Source organism: Phodopus roborovskii, unplaced genomic scaffold (genome assembly GCF_943737965.1).
Source record: "Phodopus roborovskii unplaced genomic scaffold, PHOROB, whole genome shotgun sequence".
Lineage (NCBI taxonomy): Eukaryota > Metazoa > Chordata > Mammalia > Rodentia > Cricetidae > Phodopus > Phodopus roborovskii.
Window position 1 is genome coordinate 2,222,388 of NW_026126616.1, and position 16,499 is coordinate 2,238,886.

Sequence of the window (16,499 nt, forward strand, 5' to 3'; positions counted from 1 at the left end):
GAGCAGACAGGGTCAGGACCTGGCTTCTAGGCAAGTGGCATATGGTGCATGCCTGTAACCTCAACACGTGGGAGGCCAAAGCAAGGGCACTCTAAGATTAAAGCCAGACTGAGATCAGATAGCAAGGCTCTAAGGGAAAAATAACAACTCTTGTTTATTACATGCTTATTATAGCATGTCAAAGAAACTTGAGATCGACCCCTTTCCTGGACTCCGAAAGAAAGTAACTTCACAATTGTTCTTCTTAGTTGAGAGAATCACCCTGTGAATGATCAAGAGTCTATAAAGGAAAGGAAAATTCCTGACCTGGACACAGACATGCAATCCCAAACCATAGAGAGGAAAGTGAGGGAGGGAGAAAGAGAGGGAGGGGGAAGGGGAGAGAAGAGGAAAATAGGGAGGGAGAGGGGGAGAGGCAGAGAGACTCTGCATGTATTTTAGGAAGGGAACCTAAGAAAGGTCCTAGGATGGAATACCACTCAGCATTCTGCTTGCCTAGGTCAACCCTCAGCTCCACACACCACCAAAACCACATTAACAACACCTACTGCTGAAGACATTCAATTCTGGCCATAAACACTCAAGGGAAGGACAATTCTGAAATTATATTTATTAATGTTTTATTACACATAATGTATTCTATTAGAGCTGAGGAAAAGGAGACCCCCTCAAGTGAGATAACAAACTTGCTGTCTTTTACAAAATCTAATTAGAACTGACAATGTTATGGTTAGCTCTTAATTCCTGAGAATTGGAACATCATTAAGTTTTCTGTGAATTTACAATAAAACACTCAGGTTAATATTTAAATCACAGTATGCGTGAAAAAATATTGTTAGCAAGGAAAAGCATCATCCAAAGGACACGTTAACTCAAACATGAATACACTGAAGCCCTGTGCTCTGCAGTTTAATACCATTTAAATCTCCTCAAAGATTTTTATTTAAATACACAAACTTACTATAATTTATCCAGACTGTAGTGACATTACTTCTAACTAAAGGTAAAACATTATCTGTCATTTTCTTCCCAATTTTAAGTGTCCAGGGGGTCGGTATGTGAACTCTAATGTGTAGGAGTAACGAACAATGAACATTTTTTAAAAAAAGAAAATCCTGGTACTATAAAATGGTGACTAATCTGATATAATCAAATCCAGTATCATTAATATAAACATTTATAATAATGAAAATATAAATTATTAATTATGCAGCATGCTTTAGGGCCATCTCTACAGTTAGTATCAATTACAAACATTAAATGCCTTTAATCCATCCTTTGTTCATAATTCTCTAAGCCATGTTTACATAATAAAAAAACATTTCTAATCTATTCTGTTTCTTCTGCTTTAACAGTCATAGTATTTATTTAGCATGGTCTGGGAAAGTTCCCAAGCCTAACCAGTAAGTCCAGGCACAGCCCTATATCTCCATTCCAAAAGCTGGAACTAAGGAACAGTGTCAGAATTCTAAGTGTTAGGAGTGTTTGCAAGGTTTATCCAAAGAAATGGTTAAGCAGGCAAATGCAATAGAAAAACAAGTATTTCCAAAAAATGTCTGCATTACATTTAAAGTTTTAAACCGTCCTTTTCATCCCAAAGGCATCATCTTATTATACGTTCAAAAAGGCCATGATTAATCCATTTAACCATTAACTAGCATAACTTTACAAAAATAAAGCTAGTAGCTTGTTGGGAACTAAATTTATTCACAATCATTCTTTTAAAATCAGGAAGTGACTTACTAGTTTCATTCTCACAGTGGTAAATTGCTGAAAGCCTGCCATGGTGCAGTTATTATTTAATCACGTCTTAGATTATACTGGATTTAAAGTAAAAATCTGTCTACACTGCCACCAAAATTTCAATTTAATGTAATGAAGAACCTGAGTTTGGATGTAGGACAATTCCTTCTTTTTTTCCCCAGTATCACAGAGTGCTTTCAGACTTAGTGAAGCTTCAAGTGGGAGTCTATGGCTTAATCTGAGTTTTCTTTGAAGATTAAGTAAATCTTAAATTTAAAGCAACTGTTGGAGGATAAATGTTCCCAAAGCAATGTAAACTATTATAAAATGTCTCATCAAAGACATCAGCAGCTCATGTGAGTCACACGGAACTGACCATCACAGGAAGGATCACCAGTTAGCCACACTGCACAGATGGCCACCCTGCCTCACCTCTAGCATCAATACATACTCAGTCTTTGAAACAGATGCTTCATGAATTTCGTGCTCGACTTTTTTAAATCGAGCATGTACTGGCTGTGCTCAGTATATGCACTGACTTTCCCATGATTTGAGATGAACATGGACTAAAGACACACCCAAATTACAGACACAGAATACAGGAAATGGGAGGCAAAGGAGATCTGGCCTTTCCCTTCCATAGAGCTTTATGACAGAGAGTTTCACAGGAGCATCTTCAGCCTACACTCCAGAGAAAGATCCAATTTTAATATCTGCTTCTCAGCCCTTGAAAACTAGAGCATTAGAAATAAAATGGGCTTAACCCCAGAGTACTGCCATACAGAATTTTCCATGATGTGACCTCGGAAATGACAATTTATCAAGCAGTCTGTATCATCCATGTCACTGGGAAAGTATCATGACAATTCTGATGATTTCATACTGTCATTTCACAACAGGATCTGCAGACACAGTGCCCTCAGGTACATCTCCATTGCTTGTTTTAGTTTCCTCTAAAAGCAAGAATACAAATATCAATGGAAATATTTGTCAGTTTTTAAACAAATACCTATACTACTAAATATCTATTTATAAAGTTTCATCCATGAAGTATTTCTCTAACATCACAAATTGCATTACTTCATTTAAATGTTAATAACTCTCTCTCTGTCCAGCTAACCCGGACAAGGACCAGCATTGTGATACACTGCCATTACTGATGAGAACACAGCTACATGTGTGTGTCAGAGCAGTACAGATGAGCAACTTGCCATCAGTGAAGAGTACTTATTTTACCTAGTTTGTGTGTGTGGTATGGATGTAGTGCACACACATGTATGTGCACGTGTACATACACTCACACAAGGAAACCAGATGATGGGCTTTTGGGTATCTACCGCTATCATTTTCCTCATTTAATAATTTTTTTTTTAATTTAAAAGTTTTGTGTGTGTGTGTGTGTGTGTGTGTGTGTGTGTGTGTGTGTGTGTATGGGCATTTTGCCTACATGTATGTGTGGTGCGCAAGGAGGTTAGAAGAAGGAATCAGATCCCCTAGAATTGGAGTTATAGGTGGCTATGAACTGCCATGTGGGTCCTCATAAGTGAACTCAAACCCAGATCATCTCAAAGAGCCCCAGTGCTTTTAACTGTGGAGACATCTCTTCAGGCCCTCATCTGTGACACAGGGTCTCTAGAATAGGACCCAGAGCTTTCTGCTTGGCTAGACTGGCTGGCCAGTGAGCCTCCAGGGGTGAGCTGGGTTTGCAGACACTGGTTTTTACATGTATGCTGGAGATTCGAACTCAGGTTCTCTAAGTGTTTTCTCTACTGAACAATCTTCCAGACCCTTATTTTATCTTTTGAGACTTTGCAGGCCAGACTGGTGTAGAGTTTATGTAGCCCATGGTAGCCCTTTCTGCTTCAGCCTCCCAAATATTAAGATTATAGTCATGAGCCATTGTCCCAGCTATGTATGTATGTATGTATGTATGCATGCATGTATGTATGTATGTATTTGGGTTTCTCAAGATGGTTTCTCTGTGTAGCCCTGGCTGTCCTGGAACTCTCTGTAGACCAGCTGGCCTCTGCCTCTCAAGTGCTAAGATTACAGGTATGTGCCAACTTTAATTATTTGTGCCAACAAATTATCGACACTTTGTGCAAAATGTACATTAGCGCATGCTATATGCCAGCAGGTGGCATACTAAGCAGCTCTCATCACTAAGCCTCCTGCAGCTCAAGATAGTCATAATGAGAAGACTGAGCAGGCCTGTGAGTCACATGACCAGACAACACCCAACAGTGCCTGAAGGAGACACAGCCTGAAGGCTAGGCTGGCTGTGGCTGTCTTCAGGCTCAGGCCTTAGAGCAAGTACACAAGCCACTTGCAGTCTGCTCAGCCAGCTGCACAATGAAATGCCTCAGCAAAACCAAAGCAACAATTGTTTCTGCACAATTAGGTGATCCCAGCTCACACTCTTTCAGATGCATCTGGCCACTTATGTTGTCTTGAACACGAACCCAAACAGCAGATGGACAAGTCGTCACTTTACACAGACTAAGCATCTGGAGTCATTTTCAGTACATGCTTGGTAGTTCAGATTTTAAAAATACCTGATAGATTAAAAAAATACCTAGATATGCTTTCTAACACCTAGCACTGATAAGAACCCTTTAACATACGCAACATTGACAACAATAAACTGGTTCACATAAGTCTACCCAAAGGAACAGCCTCCGCTCACTGCACAAACAACAAAACCACCTTACTGCATGAAAATAGTCTAAATCTCAGTTTATGAAAACATGGTAAGAAAAACTAGAAAAGAAAAAAAAAAAACCATAAAATTTTAAATGACGCCTAGTTACTATACTACGTTTCATAATTTCCTCAACAAAGACCTTCAGTGAGAAGCACCAAGCAAGGTCTTGCACACTAAGTGTGTAAGCCTCCATCACCCTACACACTAGAACGGGCACAAGGCCTTCTGTAGTGGCCCAAACGGAAACAGGCACAGCCTTCCCTGTTTACCACGCCACTCCACATCCCAGGATGTCACCCCTCCCTCACCACCACCGTCACCTCAGTCTTCTATGCAGCACAGCTGTTTCCAGCTGCACGGAATCCTTCCTTCTTGATACAAGCTTGAGCAGTAAGAAAAAGGAAGCAGCCTGTAGAATGTATCCCTGTTAAATGAACTACAGCATGGACTTAGCTAATAAAGTAACCCTGCCTTCCACCTCACTGTGACCACATGGCTGTTAGTGAAGATTTATTATTTTCCAAAAGACGCCTGACAAGAAAACAGAATGCCAGTGTCTGCCGCCAAGACTTACTGGTCTCTGCACAACTGTGCCGCTCACTAACCTTCCTTCTCCTTCTTTTCCTGGCTCTCTTCAGCTGCAGTCTTGTCTGCTCTGAAGAAAATCCTTGCACTGCTCAGTGAGAAATAAAGCAGTTCAAATTCCTACATGAGAAAATTTGAAATAAAAAGGGAAATAGTTATAGCAAAACAACAAAGTAGTATTTTAATGTCTCTAAAAGAGTTCTAAGTACCCTGGCCATTCTTGTGCATGTGTGTGTGGTGTGTCCGAGCCTGTTCACATGTGTGGTTGGGTATCCAGGCATGTATGCATGAGTGTGTGTGTGTATGTATAGGGGTTGAAGTCAAGTGCCCTTATAAAATCATGATTTTATATAGTAAGCCATGATCTGTCACTCACACCTGGGGCTCACTGACTCTGGGTAGACTAGCCAGCCAGCTTGCTGGAGGAACTTCCTAAATCTGTCTTCTAAGTGCTAAGACTGAGGCAACTATGCCTTCCCAGTTTTTCCCTGGGTTCTGGGGCTCTGAACTCCAGTCCTCAGGCTTGCAGGACAAACACTTTATCCACTGAGCCATGTTGCCCAGCCCAAATTTTTTAATGGCCAAATGGCTTCCAACTATGAATTCTAACATGCATTCTTCCTACTGCTATACTCTCATATGGCTTCAGATAATCAAGTGTAAGGCACATCAAGACCAGTCGGAGACCTGGATTCCAGGGCTGTTACCTGTAGATAGACCTCCAATCGCTTCTGCGTGAGGCTCATGGTCTGTAGCAGTTTTTCATCCTGACTACTTGACTGCACATTCTGTTGCTTAGCAACGGCTCTTATCTCCTTTATGTATTTTTCTCTAACAGACTGGAACCAATGAAGTGAATCAAACTCCTGGTATTGATCCAACAGCTTTAAGGTATAAGCCACACCTACAGCCATTAACAAAACAAAATTTAAATTTCAGTGAGTACAAAAGTTCTTCTGTCTTTCTCCTGTATCCACTGCTCCAAGCACTAAGCTAGCCACTTGAATCAACACTTTCAAATCACATTTCACAGCCAGAATGATACAGTTAACCAGAATCTCTTCTAAGTTCCTCAGTTTGGGGGGGGCATAAAAACAAACAAACAAACAAATGAAACACAATCGTGGATGTCATCAAGAAACATGTTCACAAGACAAACTTCCAAAGACAGAAGAGAAGTGAGAAAGCTCCGAAGGCACTGGTGAAACCAAACGTAAAATGTGAGAACCATAATAAACGGAAGGGCAAACACAGTACTTGTATGCCGATGGCATTAAATGACAACAGAGATGACGGGAAAAGCAGGCGCTAACAGCAGGCACTGCTTAGAGAAAATAGCCTGCTGTAAGGAATAAACAAGCCTATTTTCAAGCAATTGTTCTGAGACCCACTTTAAGGGAGTCACAAAATTGATGGGGAAATAGTTCTATTAAGCTTACCCATGGCAAAACCATCATCAGTAAATGCAGCTCCTATTTTATTTTTTTTATTCAATTTCTCTTTGCAGCTTATAGAATGTTCTACAAAGTTGAGAGTCTAAAAGGAGATAAGATACAGAAAAACAATTGAGCTAATAAAACCTGAATTTGCTATAACAGACATTCCAAGAATTACAAACAGAATTTCTTCTCTGCCCCTGAACACTGCCTTGGGTAAACTGCCTCTTGCTGGGGCCTTTTCTGCCGTCCTCTGAACAGGAGAATTCCCTCCATCGATACTTACCCCAGCCCAGTGCTCACTGGAAGTTACTGTGCACAGTTTACAGTGAGAACATTGACCTCTTGAAAGAATCGGACCCAAGGTCAAACAGGTGACCACATAAAAGTCAAACATAAGGGAACACAGGAAGCAGAAAACGGTTCACTTTACCTCACAATATAAGGAATTTTAACAAAGCAATCCTTCCTTTGGCCTTCACAGCTCAGGCTCTCACTAAGTACAAAATATCTGACAATCATAATCCATTTGTGAAGTCTTTATGACTTCCATTTAAATATTTTTTGGCAGCTCATTTCTATTTATCTTCTCCCCCTGAACTCGACTGTAAAATACACACACACACACACACACACACACACACACACACACACACACAAATAGTACTATGTCTGTGTACTACACTTAGTCTATTATATAACTCAATTTAAAAAAAAAAAAAAAAATCGAGACTCTTCCCAAACTCACCAATGGTTTCATAGCTGCCTACCATGCATAAATAAAATGTTCTCCAGATTAAAGAAACATGGGGAATTCAAGTTAGTACAGTTATTACCAAATAACACACATCTTTAAGCTGGGTGTTGGTGGTGCACGCCTTTAATCCCAGCACTCGGGAGGCAGAGGCAGGCAGATCTCTGTGAGTTCAAGGCCAGCCTGGTCTATAGAGCGAGTGCCAGGATAGGCTCCAAAGCTACAGAGAAATCCTATCTCGAACAAAAACAAAACAACCCCCCCCCAAAACCCCACCATCTTTAACCTTGCCACTCATCAGATGTATAAGAGCGCCTTTGCCACACCAGCGTTATAAAACAGTAAGCAACAGATGGATAAACTAGAAGATGTGAGGGGACAGGCGCTCCATGGTGGCTAACAGGCAATCTCTAACAGGGAATGCTGCGTAGTGATTCAGGGAAAGGGGGACGGGTGTGTTTATTTTACTTTGTTTTTATGTGTATGCATGTTTGCCTGATATTTATATATACATATACATATACATATACATATACATATACATATACATATACATATACATATACATATACATATATATATATATATATCATGCATTTTCAGAGCCCATGGAGATCAGGGGTGTAGATACAGACTGCTCTGAGTAGGCATGTAGGTGGTTCTGGGACTCAAACCTGGGGTCTCTGGAAAAGGAGCCAGCTCATACCCACTGACCCATGTCTCCAGGGGCTTTTACTGTTTGTCTTGAAACACCGTCGAATGTCGAATAGTGTTCAAGCTAGCCAGGGATAGCTTTGAACTCTGCATCTTCCTATTTCTACCTACCTCCCCAAAGCAGGGATTACAAGAATGGACTACCACATCCAGAACACACAGTGCTGGGGGTAGAACCCAGAGGCTCGTGCTACAAAAGCAATCCATGGAGTAAGCCACACCCCAAACTAAAGAAACTACTCTTGAACCAAACAAATCAGATGTAATAAAAACCAATCACTTGCCTGTAGACGTTCAGATTTTAAAGATACCTACTAAAAAATTGGAACACATTTATTGTTAATCTATACCTTTCTAAACCCATTTCTTCATTGCAATATTTTTTTTATTTAATCTATGATAATTTGAGCTGGTTTTAGATAGCAACTATGGAAGTAGCAAAGAAAGCAAATATTTTAGGAGAAAGCACTACAACTTTATTACAGATGCCAGTATCCACCCCTGAAAAGAGAAGTAATCCCAAAAAGATATGTTAAACAAAACTGACATTATAATAAATTAATCTATGGGAGGCAGTTAAAATGATTATATGGCAAAATTATATGTAAAGATCCTATGGCATACATGTAAGGACGAACACTCACTGACAACACCAGCCTTTCTCTTGCCATTAATAAGAACCTGTCGGCTATGAACCTTCGGCTCCAAGTCCAAGCTTTCATCACAATCCCTGTCATAATTCCATTGATAGCCAGGGGTATGAACACACTTCATGCTTTATGGAAACTGAATCTGTATTTATACCTATTAAAAACTCACTTCTAATTTTTCAAATACTCACGAGAGGAGGGACAATGATATAGAAATTTCGGAGGTGTATATTCTTTGGCCTTCGAAATTCTGGAGCAAAAACATCTACAAGCATTTTGAAATATTCTGTGCCTTCAGCAGAATTTCGAGTATGATCACTGAGGACTGAGTCCAAATGCCTACAAAAACAAAACAACACATTCCTTGGTTCCTTTTCAATGGTGTGGCTCTTTAGGAATCCAGGCCTCTCACTGGGCTAAGTAATTCCATTCCAAATCATGAAAGAGCATAAAATGCCTTTGGATTTCAGAATGAGCAGAAACTAATCAGTATTACTTAATAAATTTAATCCCTAAAATAGAATATAGCATCCTCAGGCTTAAAAGAGTAGCTTGTAGCTCTTCTTTTCCTTTTGCATCTATTGATTGTGTCCATGCATGCATGTGTATGACTGCATGTGCCATGCACATGTGCACACACTTGTGTGCAAGTCAGAAAATAACCTGTGGGAGTCAGTTTCTTTTCACCAAGTGAGCTCTGAAGGTTGTTAGGCTAAGTGACAGGTGCTCTTACTTGCTTAGCCACTCACCATCCATTTTTTTAAAAGCATTAGTGCGAGAGTGTGTGTACAGGTGTGCATGCATGTGTGTGTGCGAGTCATAAGCATGTAAAGATCAGAGAACAACTTGCAGGAGCTGGTTTCCTCCTTTTATCATGCGGGTTCTGAGACTTAAAACCAGGTCATCAAGCTTGGCAGCAAGTGATCTTGTTGGCTGGGTCTCTATTTCTTGAGAACCCATGTTCACATAAATATATCCTGCTGCATTAAACCCCCTCATCAATGGTTCCAGCATGTTTACCCTCCATCTGGTCCTCTTTGAGGAGCTGAACTTCTCCTACAATCTTCAGAACCAGTAGCTGCCATGGCTGGGGATTAAGTATAACCACTACTATTCTCTACCCTCACCAGTGGAAGGTTCTCTGAGATGCACATGGGCAACACAAGATGCTCTTCATCCTGTGACAGGCTCCCTAACACACTGGCACCGGATAAGTGGAAAACGAAGTTGAGCTGTACTGAGTACCCCGAGCTACTCAACACCACAGCTTCGCAGCAGACCACAGCGGACCCTGTGGTTCCCTGCCAGGCCCAGGCTCACTGGGAGATGCTCCCTGTTGCCCCTGTATGGCAATCACAATTACACTGCACAGGGTTTGCTTGGAAAAAGAACCAAATTTAAAAACAAGAAATATGGTTTCAATCGAATGCTTATCATTTTTTTAACATCGTAGAGATTAAAGTTAAAATTACTTAGCTCAGGGACTGCAAACACGGCCCTGGCGGTGTCTGCTAGAAGCACATCTTCACACCCACCCCCACCCCACCCCCAGCTTACCTGGCTGCTCGGAGCGTTTCTTCTGCAAGCCCTTCTTCCTTTACTAGCTCTTCAAAACTCACGATGTCTTCAAGATCTGGCACAAATCTACATGACAATGTGAGAAGGAATTCATGGGGCAAGTAAAATACATGCAACCAACACATACATGAAAAATACTAGGAAAAACTGTTTATTACTTTAGTTCCAAATCAAGTCTTATATGTGATCACATTTTGATATTCAAAATCATGCCATCTTTGCATTCATTAGTTATGCTGATAAAAATGAATTCACTACATTTTAGAGAAATTTTTTTAAAATATAGTTTTTTTTTTTTTTTTTTAAATTTTTAGCTGGGCAGTGGTGGTGCACACCTTTAATCCCAGCACTTGGGAGGCAGAGGTAGGTGGATCTCCATGAGTTCGAGGCCAGCCTATAGAGTGAGTGCCAGGAAATGCTCAAAAGCTACACAGAGAAACCCTGTTTTGAAAAAAATTTTCTTTTTTAACAGATTTATGTATTTCTATTTTATGTGCCTGTCTGTGTGTCTGTGCACCACACCTGTGGAGGCTGAAAGAGGGTGTTGGATTCCCTGGACTGGAATTACAGCCAGTTGTTTGCAGCCATATGGGTACTGGAAATGGACCCAAGTACTCTGGAGGAGTAAATACTGTGCCATTTCTCTAGTCCCTAATATAATCTTAACATATAAAAGAGGAAGAATCCTCAGGGTTAGGGTTAATGTTTTCTTCATTAGGAAGAAAACAAGTTTACTTATCAAGGGGGCAGAGGGCTGGGCAGTAACAAAAAGTCCACAGCCTCAAAATGTACTTAACAAGGACAAATACCTTTGTTTACAGTATTATGAAAGAAAGATAAAAGTTCACAAACAAGGCAGAAATCATGTTTGAATCCATACCTAATGGCATTGCTGCTACAATGAAGACCACCAGATCTTATCATTCTTATATAGCCCATAGCATTACCTTCAAAAATCACACACAAAAAAAAGCACATCATTATATGAGCAATTCTCACAATCAGGACAAGTTACATAAAGCAGTCAACTAAGAAGTCTCCACTCTAAATACCAAAATATTCTGCTACATTCTAATTTTAATTTCTGTTCTACAAAAGAAAAACTGTTGCAGTTATGCTTTTAAAGATTAGATTTAGATATACACAAACTAATAATTTAAGATAAATGTAATTGAGTTGATAAAAATCATGAATTAGTCATTAAAATGATCAAACATTTTAAAATTACATTATAATTTACCACACACTCTCACACACTCCCTCTGAAGTGGTGTCGGGAAATCTTTACTTGGTGTCTCCCAAATTTGTCTTTCTAGCTTGGACTCCTCCCATTTCTAGACTTTTATCAAGTACCAATACAAAGACAAATTTAAAATTTTAATTACACCCAAGCACCATTAATTATCTTTATCCCCGACTGTATTTCCTCTTTCAGAAACTGGCAATTGCATCATGTAGTTGCTTGGAGCAAATGCCCTGACACCATCCCTTGGCTCCTTCCTCCTTTCACTTCTCACACCCAATCAGTGGATAAATTATACTGGCTCTACTGTGAAAACAGCCAGACTCTGACTGAAGATAGGGCTCAGGGGTAGCATTTCTGTCTAATCAGTGAGGACCAGGGGCAAACTCCAGGAGCAATGGGCATGGAGGAAACAAGAGGTTCAAAACAGGCTATCCCCTATTCCACCAAAGCCTCTTGCCTACACCATGTCACGGTTGATGGCTGACTTAACCCATTACCACCCATTACCACCCTCAGCACCCACAGTGCCCTCTATCCAATCAACTCAACTGGCAACTCATTGTCCTTCTAACAATGATAATAGTTCCATCTCAGAACGGCACCCATTTCCGCGTGTCCACACAGCCCTGCAATGACCCTGCCCACAACCGCTGTCCCCTGCGTGCCTTGCTACTCAGCTCTTCATTCGCTATTTCAGCCCTATTCCAGACTATTCCTCAAAAATGCCTGGAGACTCACCGTTCTTACACTTCCCATTGCTGTCTGATACTCTTTCCCCAGATACACACCGAGTTTATTCTGTCCCATTATTTAGGTCCCTGTTCAAATTTCACTTCCCTGGAAGTCTTCCTAAATATCACTGCACAGGACTCCCAGCCCTCTACACTTTACCCAGAGTTTATTAATGGATAACCCGTCTTTTTGTTTGCCTTTCTTCTCAACTAGGATAAGGATCCATTGAGTATGACATCTGCCTTCTTCACTATCCCATCCCTAGAGCTACATGTCCTGTGTCACAACAGGAATTCAATATGTAACAGAATTGAAATTATTTGGGAGAAAAAGAACAGGCAAAATAAAAAGGTAACAGTTAATATTTCATAAGCATTACAGTTATGATATTAATACTACACAGTAAGGATGAGGAGCTATGTTAAGGCCTACTCCAATCGTTGAGGCATGTCTAATAGATATGTAACATGCATTTTTTTTTAAATTATATATGTTAGAGTGTGTTGTGTCTCTGGAGTTTTTTTTTTTTTTAAATATAAAATTTACTTTATTTTATGTGCACTGGTGTGAGGGTGTCAGACCCCCTGGAACTCAAGTTCCATACAGACAGCTGTGAACTACCATGTGAGTACTGGGACTTAAATATGGGTCGTATAGAAGAACACCCAGTGCTCTTAACCACTGAGCCATTTCTCTGGCCCCACAACATGCATCTTTTAAAAATTAAATACCCAGTTTGACTGTTTCAACTGAATGTTGACTAATTAAGATCTAAGAGGCAAGCAAAGAATATTAAGTACTAAAAGCAAAATCCCTAGTCAGATTACTGAGTCTAAATATAGATTTTACCATTTGTTAGCTGTGGCCTAGATCAAACTCTATAAATTATTGTCACATCAGCATCTAAAACATTTACTTGTCATACATAAATCCTCTAAGACGAGTGAATGGAAATAATGCCCCCATGCTGTGGGTGGTGCCTCACAAAGCCCTGCCCTGAGAGCATGATCAGTAAGTGGTGAACAGGGACCAGCGGAAAAGGCCCCTGTGCTGGCCTGCTGCCAGTGTCAACAGCAGCTGCCTCAGTTTCCCCTCAGCCTGTTGCACCGGCTCTTTGATGGCAGTAACCAAGACAACACAGGTGAACAGCTCAGAGAAGACCAGAGCCTGAGAATCTGAGTTTAAATGCAGTTCTTTCTTCCTTTAAAACTTAAGGACTGTATTTCAGAAATCAAGTCAGCCTCTAAAACACAATTCCTACACAAAAGTACAAAATGACACAGTGCTAAAAAAAAAAAAAAAAAATCAAAAAAACCACACCATTTAGTATTTAATCTATAATGGAACTTACACAAAACCTATACACTATTTTTACCAGTTGATTCTTAATTGTGAATGTAATTCTGGGTGTGCATTTATTATTATTTACAGGTAGTTTATACGCAATGGTTTACTAGGTGGGATGAAGCCATGCAGACACATTACACGACAATACCTGGGCTGTCTCATGTATGTGCTGTATGCAATTCTGGTGCTTGTACTATACTTCTCAATACTTTTAAGTGACTTACCGATCTGGCTGATGAGCTGCCTAAATTGGTCAAGGTAGCTCTGCCCCTCTGGTGTGATTCCAAGTTTTCTTATGCCACGATTGAATTTTTCTGCTCTGTCAAAAGGATACTAAAGAGATAAATTTAAGGATATTTTTAGGCCCTTAAACCATAAAATCCTTACTAAATTGATCATGTCAGGATCACCATCCTTTCTGATTTTGTATTAAATTATTCTTTGCAAAGGAATCACTCAAGTCTAATAACAAATCTATATAATAACAACAAAAACCTTATTGGTGTTCAGGTCAATTTAATGACGAACTTGTATAACAACCACCCTCCTGGTGTTCGAGGCCAATGCTTTTGTTGATGATGTTCTAGAATCAGCTAAGGGGAAACTGATGACACAATTTACTTCTGCACCACCATTATTAGCCTCCTAACCCTAACTATTCCATCAGACTGAAAAAGGAAACTGAGCCCCTAACTGCATGTATCCACTGATTTGTAACCAAGTTTCTATAGGCTTGTTGCCAAAGAATTCACAAACACATTCCTCCCAAATGAATACAGAAGTCACTTAAAATGCTAAGTTCAGTAGCACAAACCTATGACCACAGCCTTTGGGAGGTAAAAGCAGAAGATCACAAAGTTCAAGACCCTCACTGGCTGCAGTGAGTGTAAGGCCAGCCTCGCATGAGACCCTGTCTCAAAAAACCAAAACAGAACAAATTTTTTAGTTGCCCTCATCAGTTTGGGAAGGGGGAAGGGGCCTTTTCAAGTTCTGGAACAGACTAAGGGAGAGCTGTTCACTGACTGCAATGATACCAGCTCTCTTTTTACTGGGATGGAAGTTACAAGTAAAACACGTCTCTACTGATGACTGCACTGTATACTAATTCCTTTACCTACAATGAATACACTGAGGAATAATATACAAGCCGAGGCTAGATGAATCTATGTAATTCATAAAGAGCAAAGCAGACCCAGAGCCCGCCAGGCATGTGAGCTCTCTCTCTATCTGCAGTAACGGCCTCTGTCCTATTAACTTCCCACATCACCATGGAGAGCTCACAAGGAGGGCAAAGGGAAAACAGTTACGTTTATGAGCATGGGCTCTATTGTTTTTGGTCATCACAGGTGTATTTTTGTTTTTCCTTATGGTACCAGGGACACGGCAAACACATTTCATTCTGAGAGGCTACATCCCCAGTCCCAAATAAAACAGCACTCTACAAATGAGTGTGGGAAATCAATTGTGCAGTATCTCTAGAGTGTTAGATAACATGTGCCAGAAATCTGAAGTACTCATTCTCATTCAATATACTAGATACTTCTTTTCAAGGGTATTTTCCTTCAGAAACAGACTTTAATTAGAGATGTTATCTATAGCTGTTTTTAAGAACAGAGAGATAACTAAAATATCCATGAGTTGGAGTTAACTAAGCTCCCTTTATTATTAACTCTTAAAAACAATGAGGCAGGTCTATATGCAGACATCAAGAGCATGATACAATCACAAGACTGCTCTATCTTTGCAATAAAAAAGAGGTGTCTACAAATGTGTGAAGATGCTTATTGTAAGGAGTGAGGATGGACACTGCATGCACTACATTAACAGCCACTGCCTCCAGAAACGGCTCTCGGAAGGGAAGGGTGGGGGAGCACATGTTCTTAACTCGTTTAAATGCTTCAAAATGAGCAAGGATTTGTATGTGTATTACTGAAGACAAAACAATCTGGACTGCAACTCTCATTTAACAGCCTATTCAGCTTAAGCCTGCAGAGAACGTAAGGGAATTATAGGGGAGTGGGGGGAGGAGGATGGACACAGGAGACACGGGCAAAGACTACCCACAGGGGGTATAAGTACAAAGCCTAGCAAAGCATCCATCAATTACTGGGCAGTGGAATCCAGCCAAGTACCTAAGAATAGCAGCGTACCTTGTGATCATTTTGGTCCTTGATCTCCCTGAAAAACCGAATATCTTTAATCAATCTGGATTTGATATGTTCATCATACATAAACTGGCTAAATATATAGAACTTCTTTTTCAAAAACTGGTAGGTGAAATTAACCTATAAAATTAAAATTAAAAAATAAAGTTAACATAAAATTTCAAATAATGTTATAGAGTAAGTGATCTAAAAATACTATTTATAAAGTTCAAATACTTTTGGAGCGGAAGTATTTAAATAATTTACTGCCCAAATTCATAGAAATTTCTTTTACTCACAGAATATACTTTTACCAAAAGAGAGTAAAAAAAAGGAAAATAGTCTCCTGATAGTAGTAAGACCGACATTAGAAAACAAAACATCCTACCGACAATTCAAGCCTAGTGTTTAAGCATTAAGTCACAGTCGCCAGCCTCCCCAGCTCCTCCATAGTAAGCTGCTTGATTACTAATCTGCAACCTAGGAAGGGCATGCATAAGAGAGACAGGATGCTGGGGTAGGGCATCAAACAATCACTCATCATATGGCTCTGAAGCCTTTCCTATGCAAGGCAATGCCGTGTCCTCATTAAGTTTAGATTTTAGCAGAGTAGCAGACAATGTAAACATGTACTATCACATCATTAAATCGCAAGTGCAATCATTTCTAGAAATTAAGAGTGCGGGTGCTTTGAGAACGACTCTCTAAAGGCCCAACCCAGATTCAGGGATCTTCGGGTGTGAGATGTGAACTGAGGCTGAGGCTGAAGTGTTACGGGCATCAAACTAACCCATAGTGCAAAGGAAGCCTACACTGACCCTACACCAGCACTCTCATGTATTACTAACGGTGCCGGCCAATTTACC

The 16,499-nt window shown here is 40.1% G+C and overlaps 1 protein-coding gene across 2 annotated transcripts in view; it reads right to left on the reverse strand.

Moving 5' to 3' along the window:
- Positions 1 to 595: 595 nt before the first annotated feature.
- Washc4 (WASH complex subunit 4) overlaps positions 596 to 16,499 on the reverse strand; it is a 51,170-nt gene continuing 35,266 nt past the window's right edge. For both annotated transcript variants that reach the window (XM_051206252.1, XM_051206251.1), the window contains exons 25-33: positions 15,640 to 15,774; positions 13,714 to 13,822; positions 11,045 to 11,111; positions 10,144 to 10,230; positions 8,778 to 8,925; positions 6,472 to 6,568; positions 5,740 to 5,936; positions 5,053 to 5,152; positions 596 to 2,696 (exon numbers count right to left, since the gene is read on the reverse strand). In XM_051206252.1, coding sequence (XP_051062209.1) covers positions 2,629 to 2,696; positions 5,053 to 5,152; positions 5,740 to 5,936; positions 6,472 to 6,568; positions 8,778 to 8,925; positions 10,144 to 10,230; positions 11,045 to 11,111; positions 13,714 to 13,822; positions 15,640 to 15,774 — 1,008 coding nt within the window. In that variant the 3' untranslated portion in view covers positions 596 to 2,628. The remainder of the gene's footprint in view (positions 2,697 to 5,052; positions 5,153 to 5,739; positions 5,937 to 6,471; positions 6,569 to 8,777; positions 8,926 to 10,143; positions 10,231 to 11,044; positions 11,112 to 13,713; positions 13,823 to 15,639; positions 15,775 to 16,499) is intronic.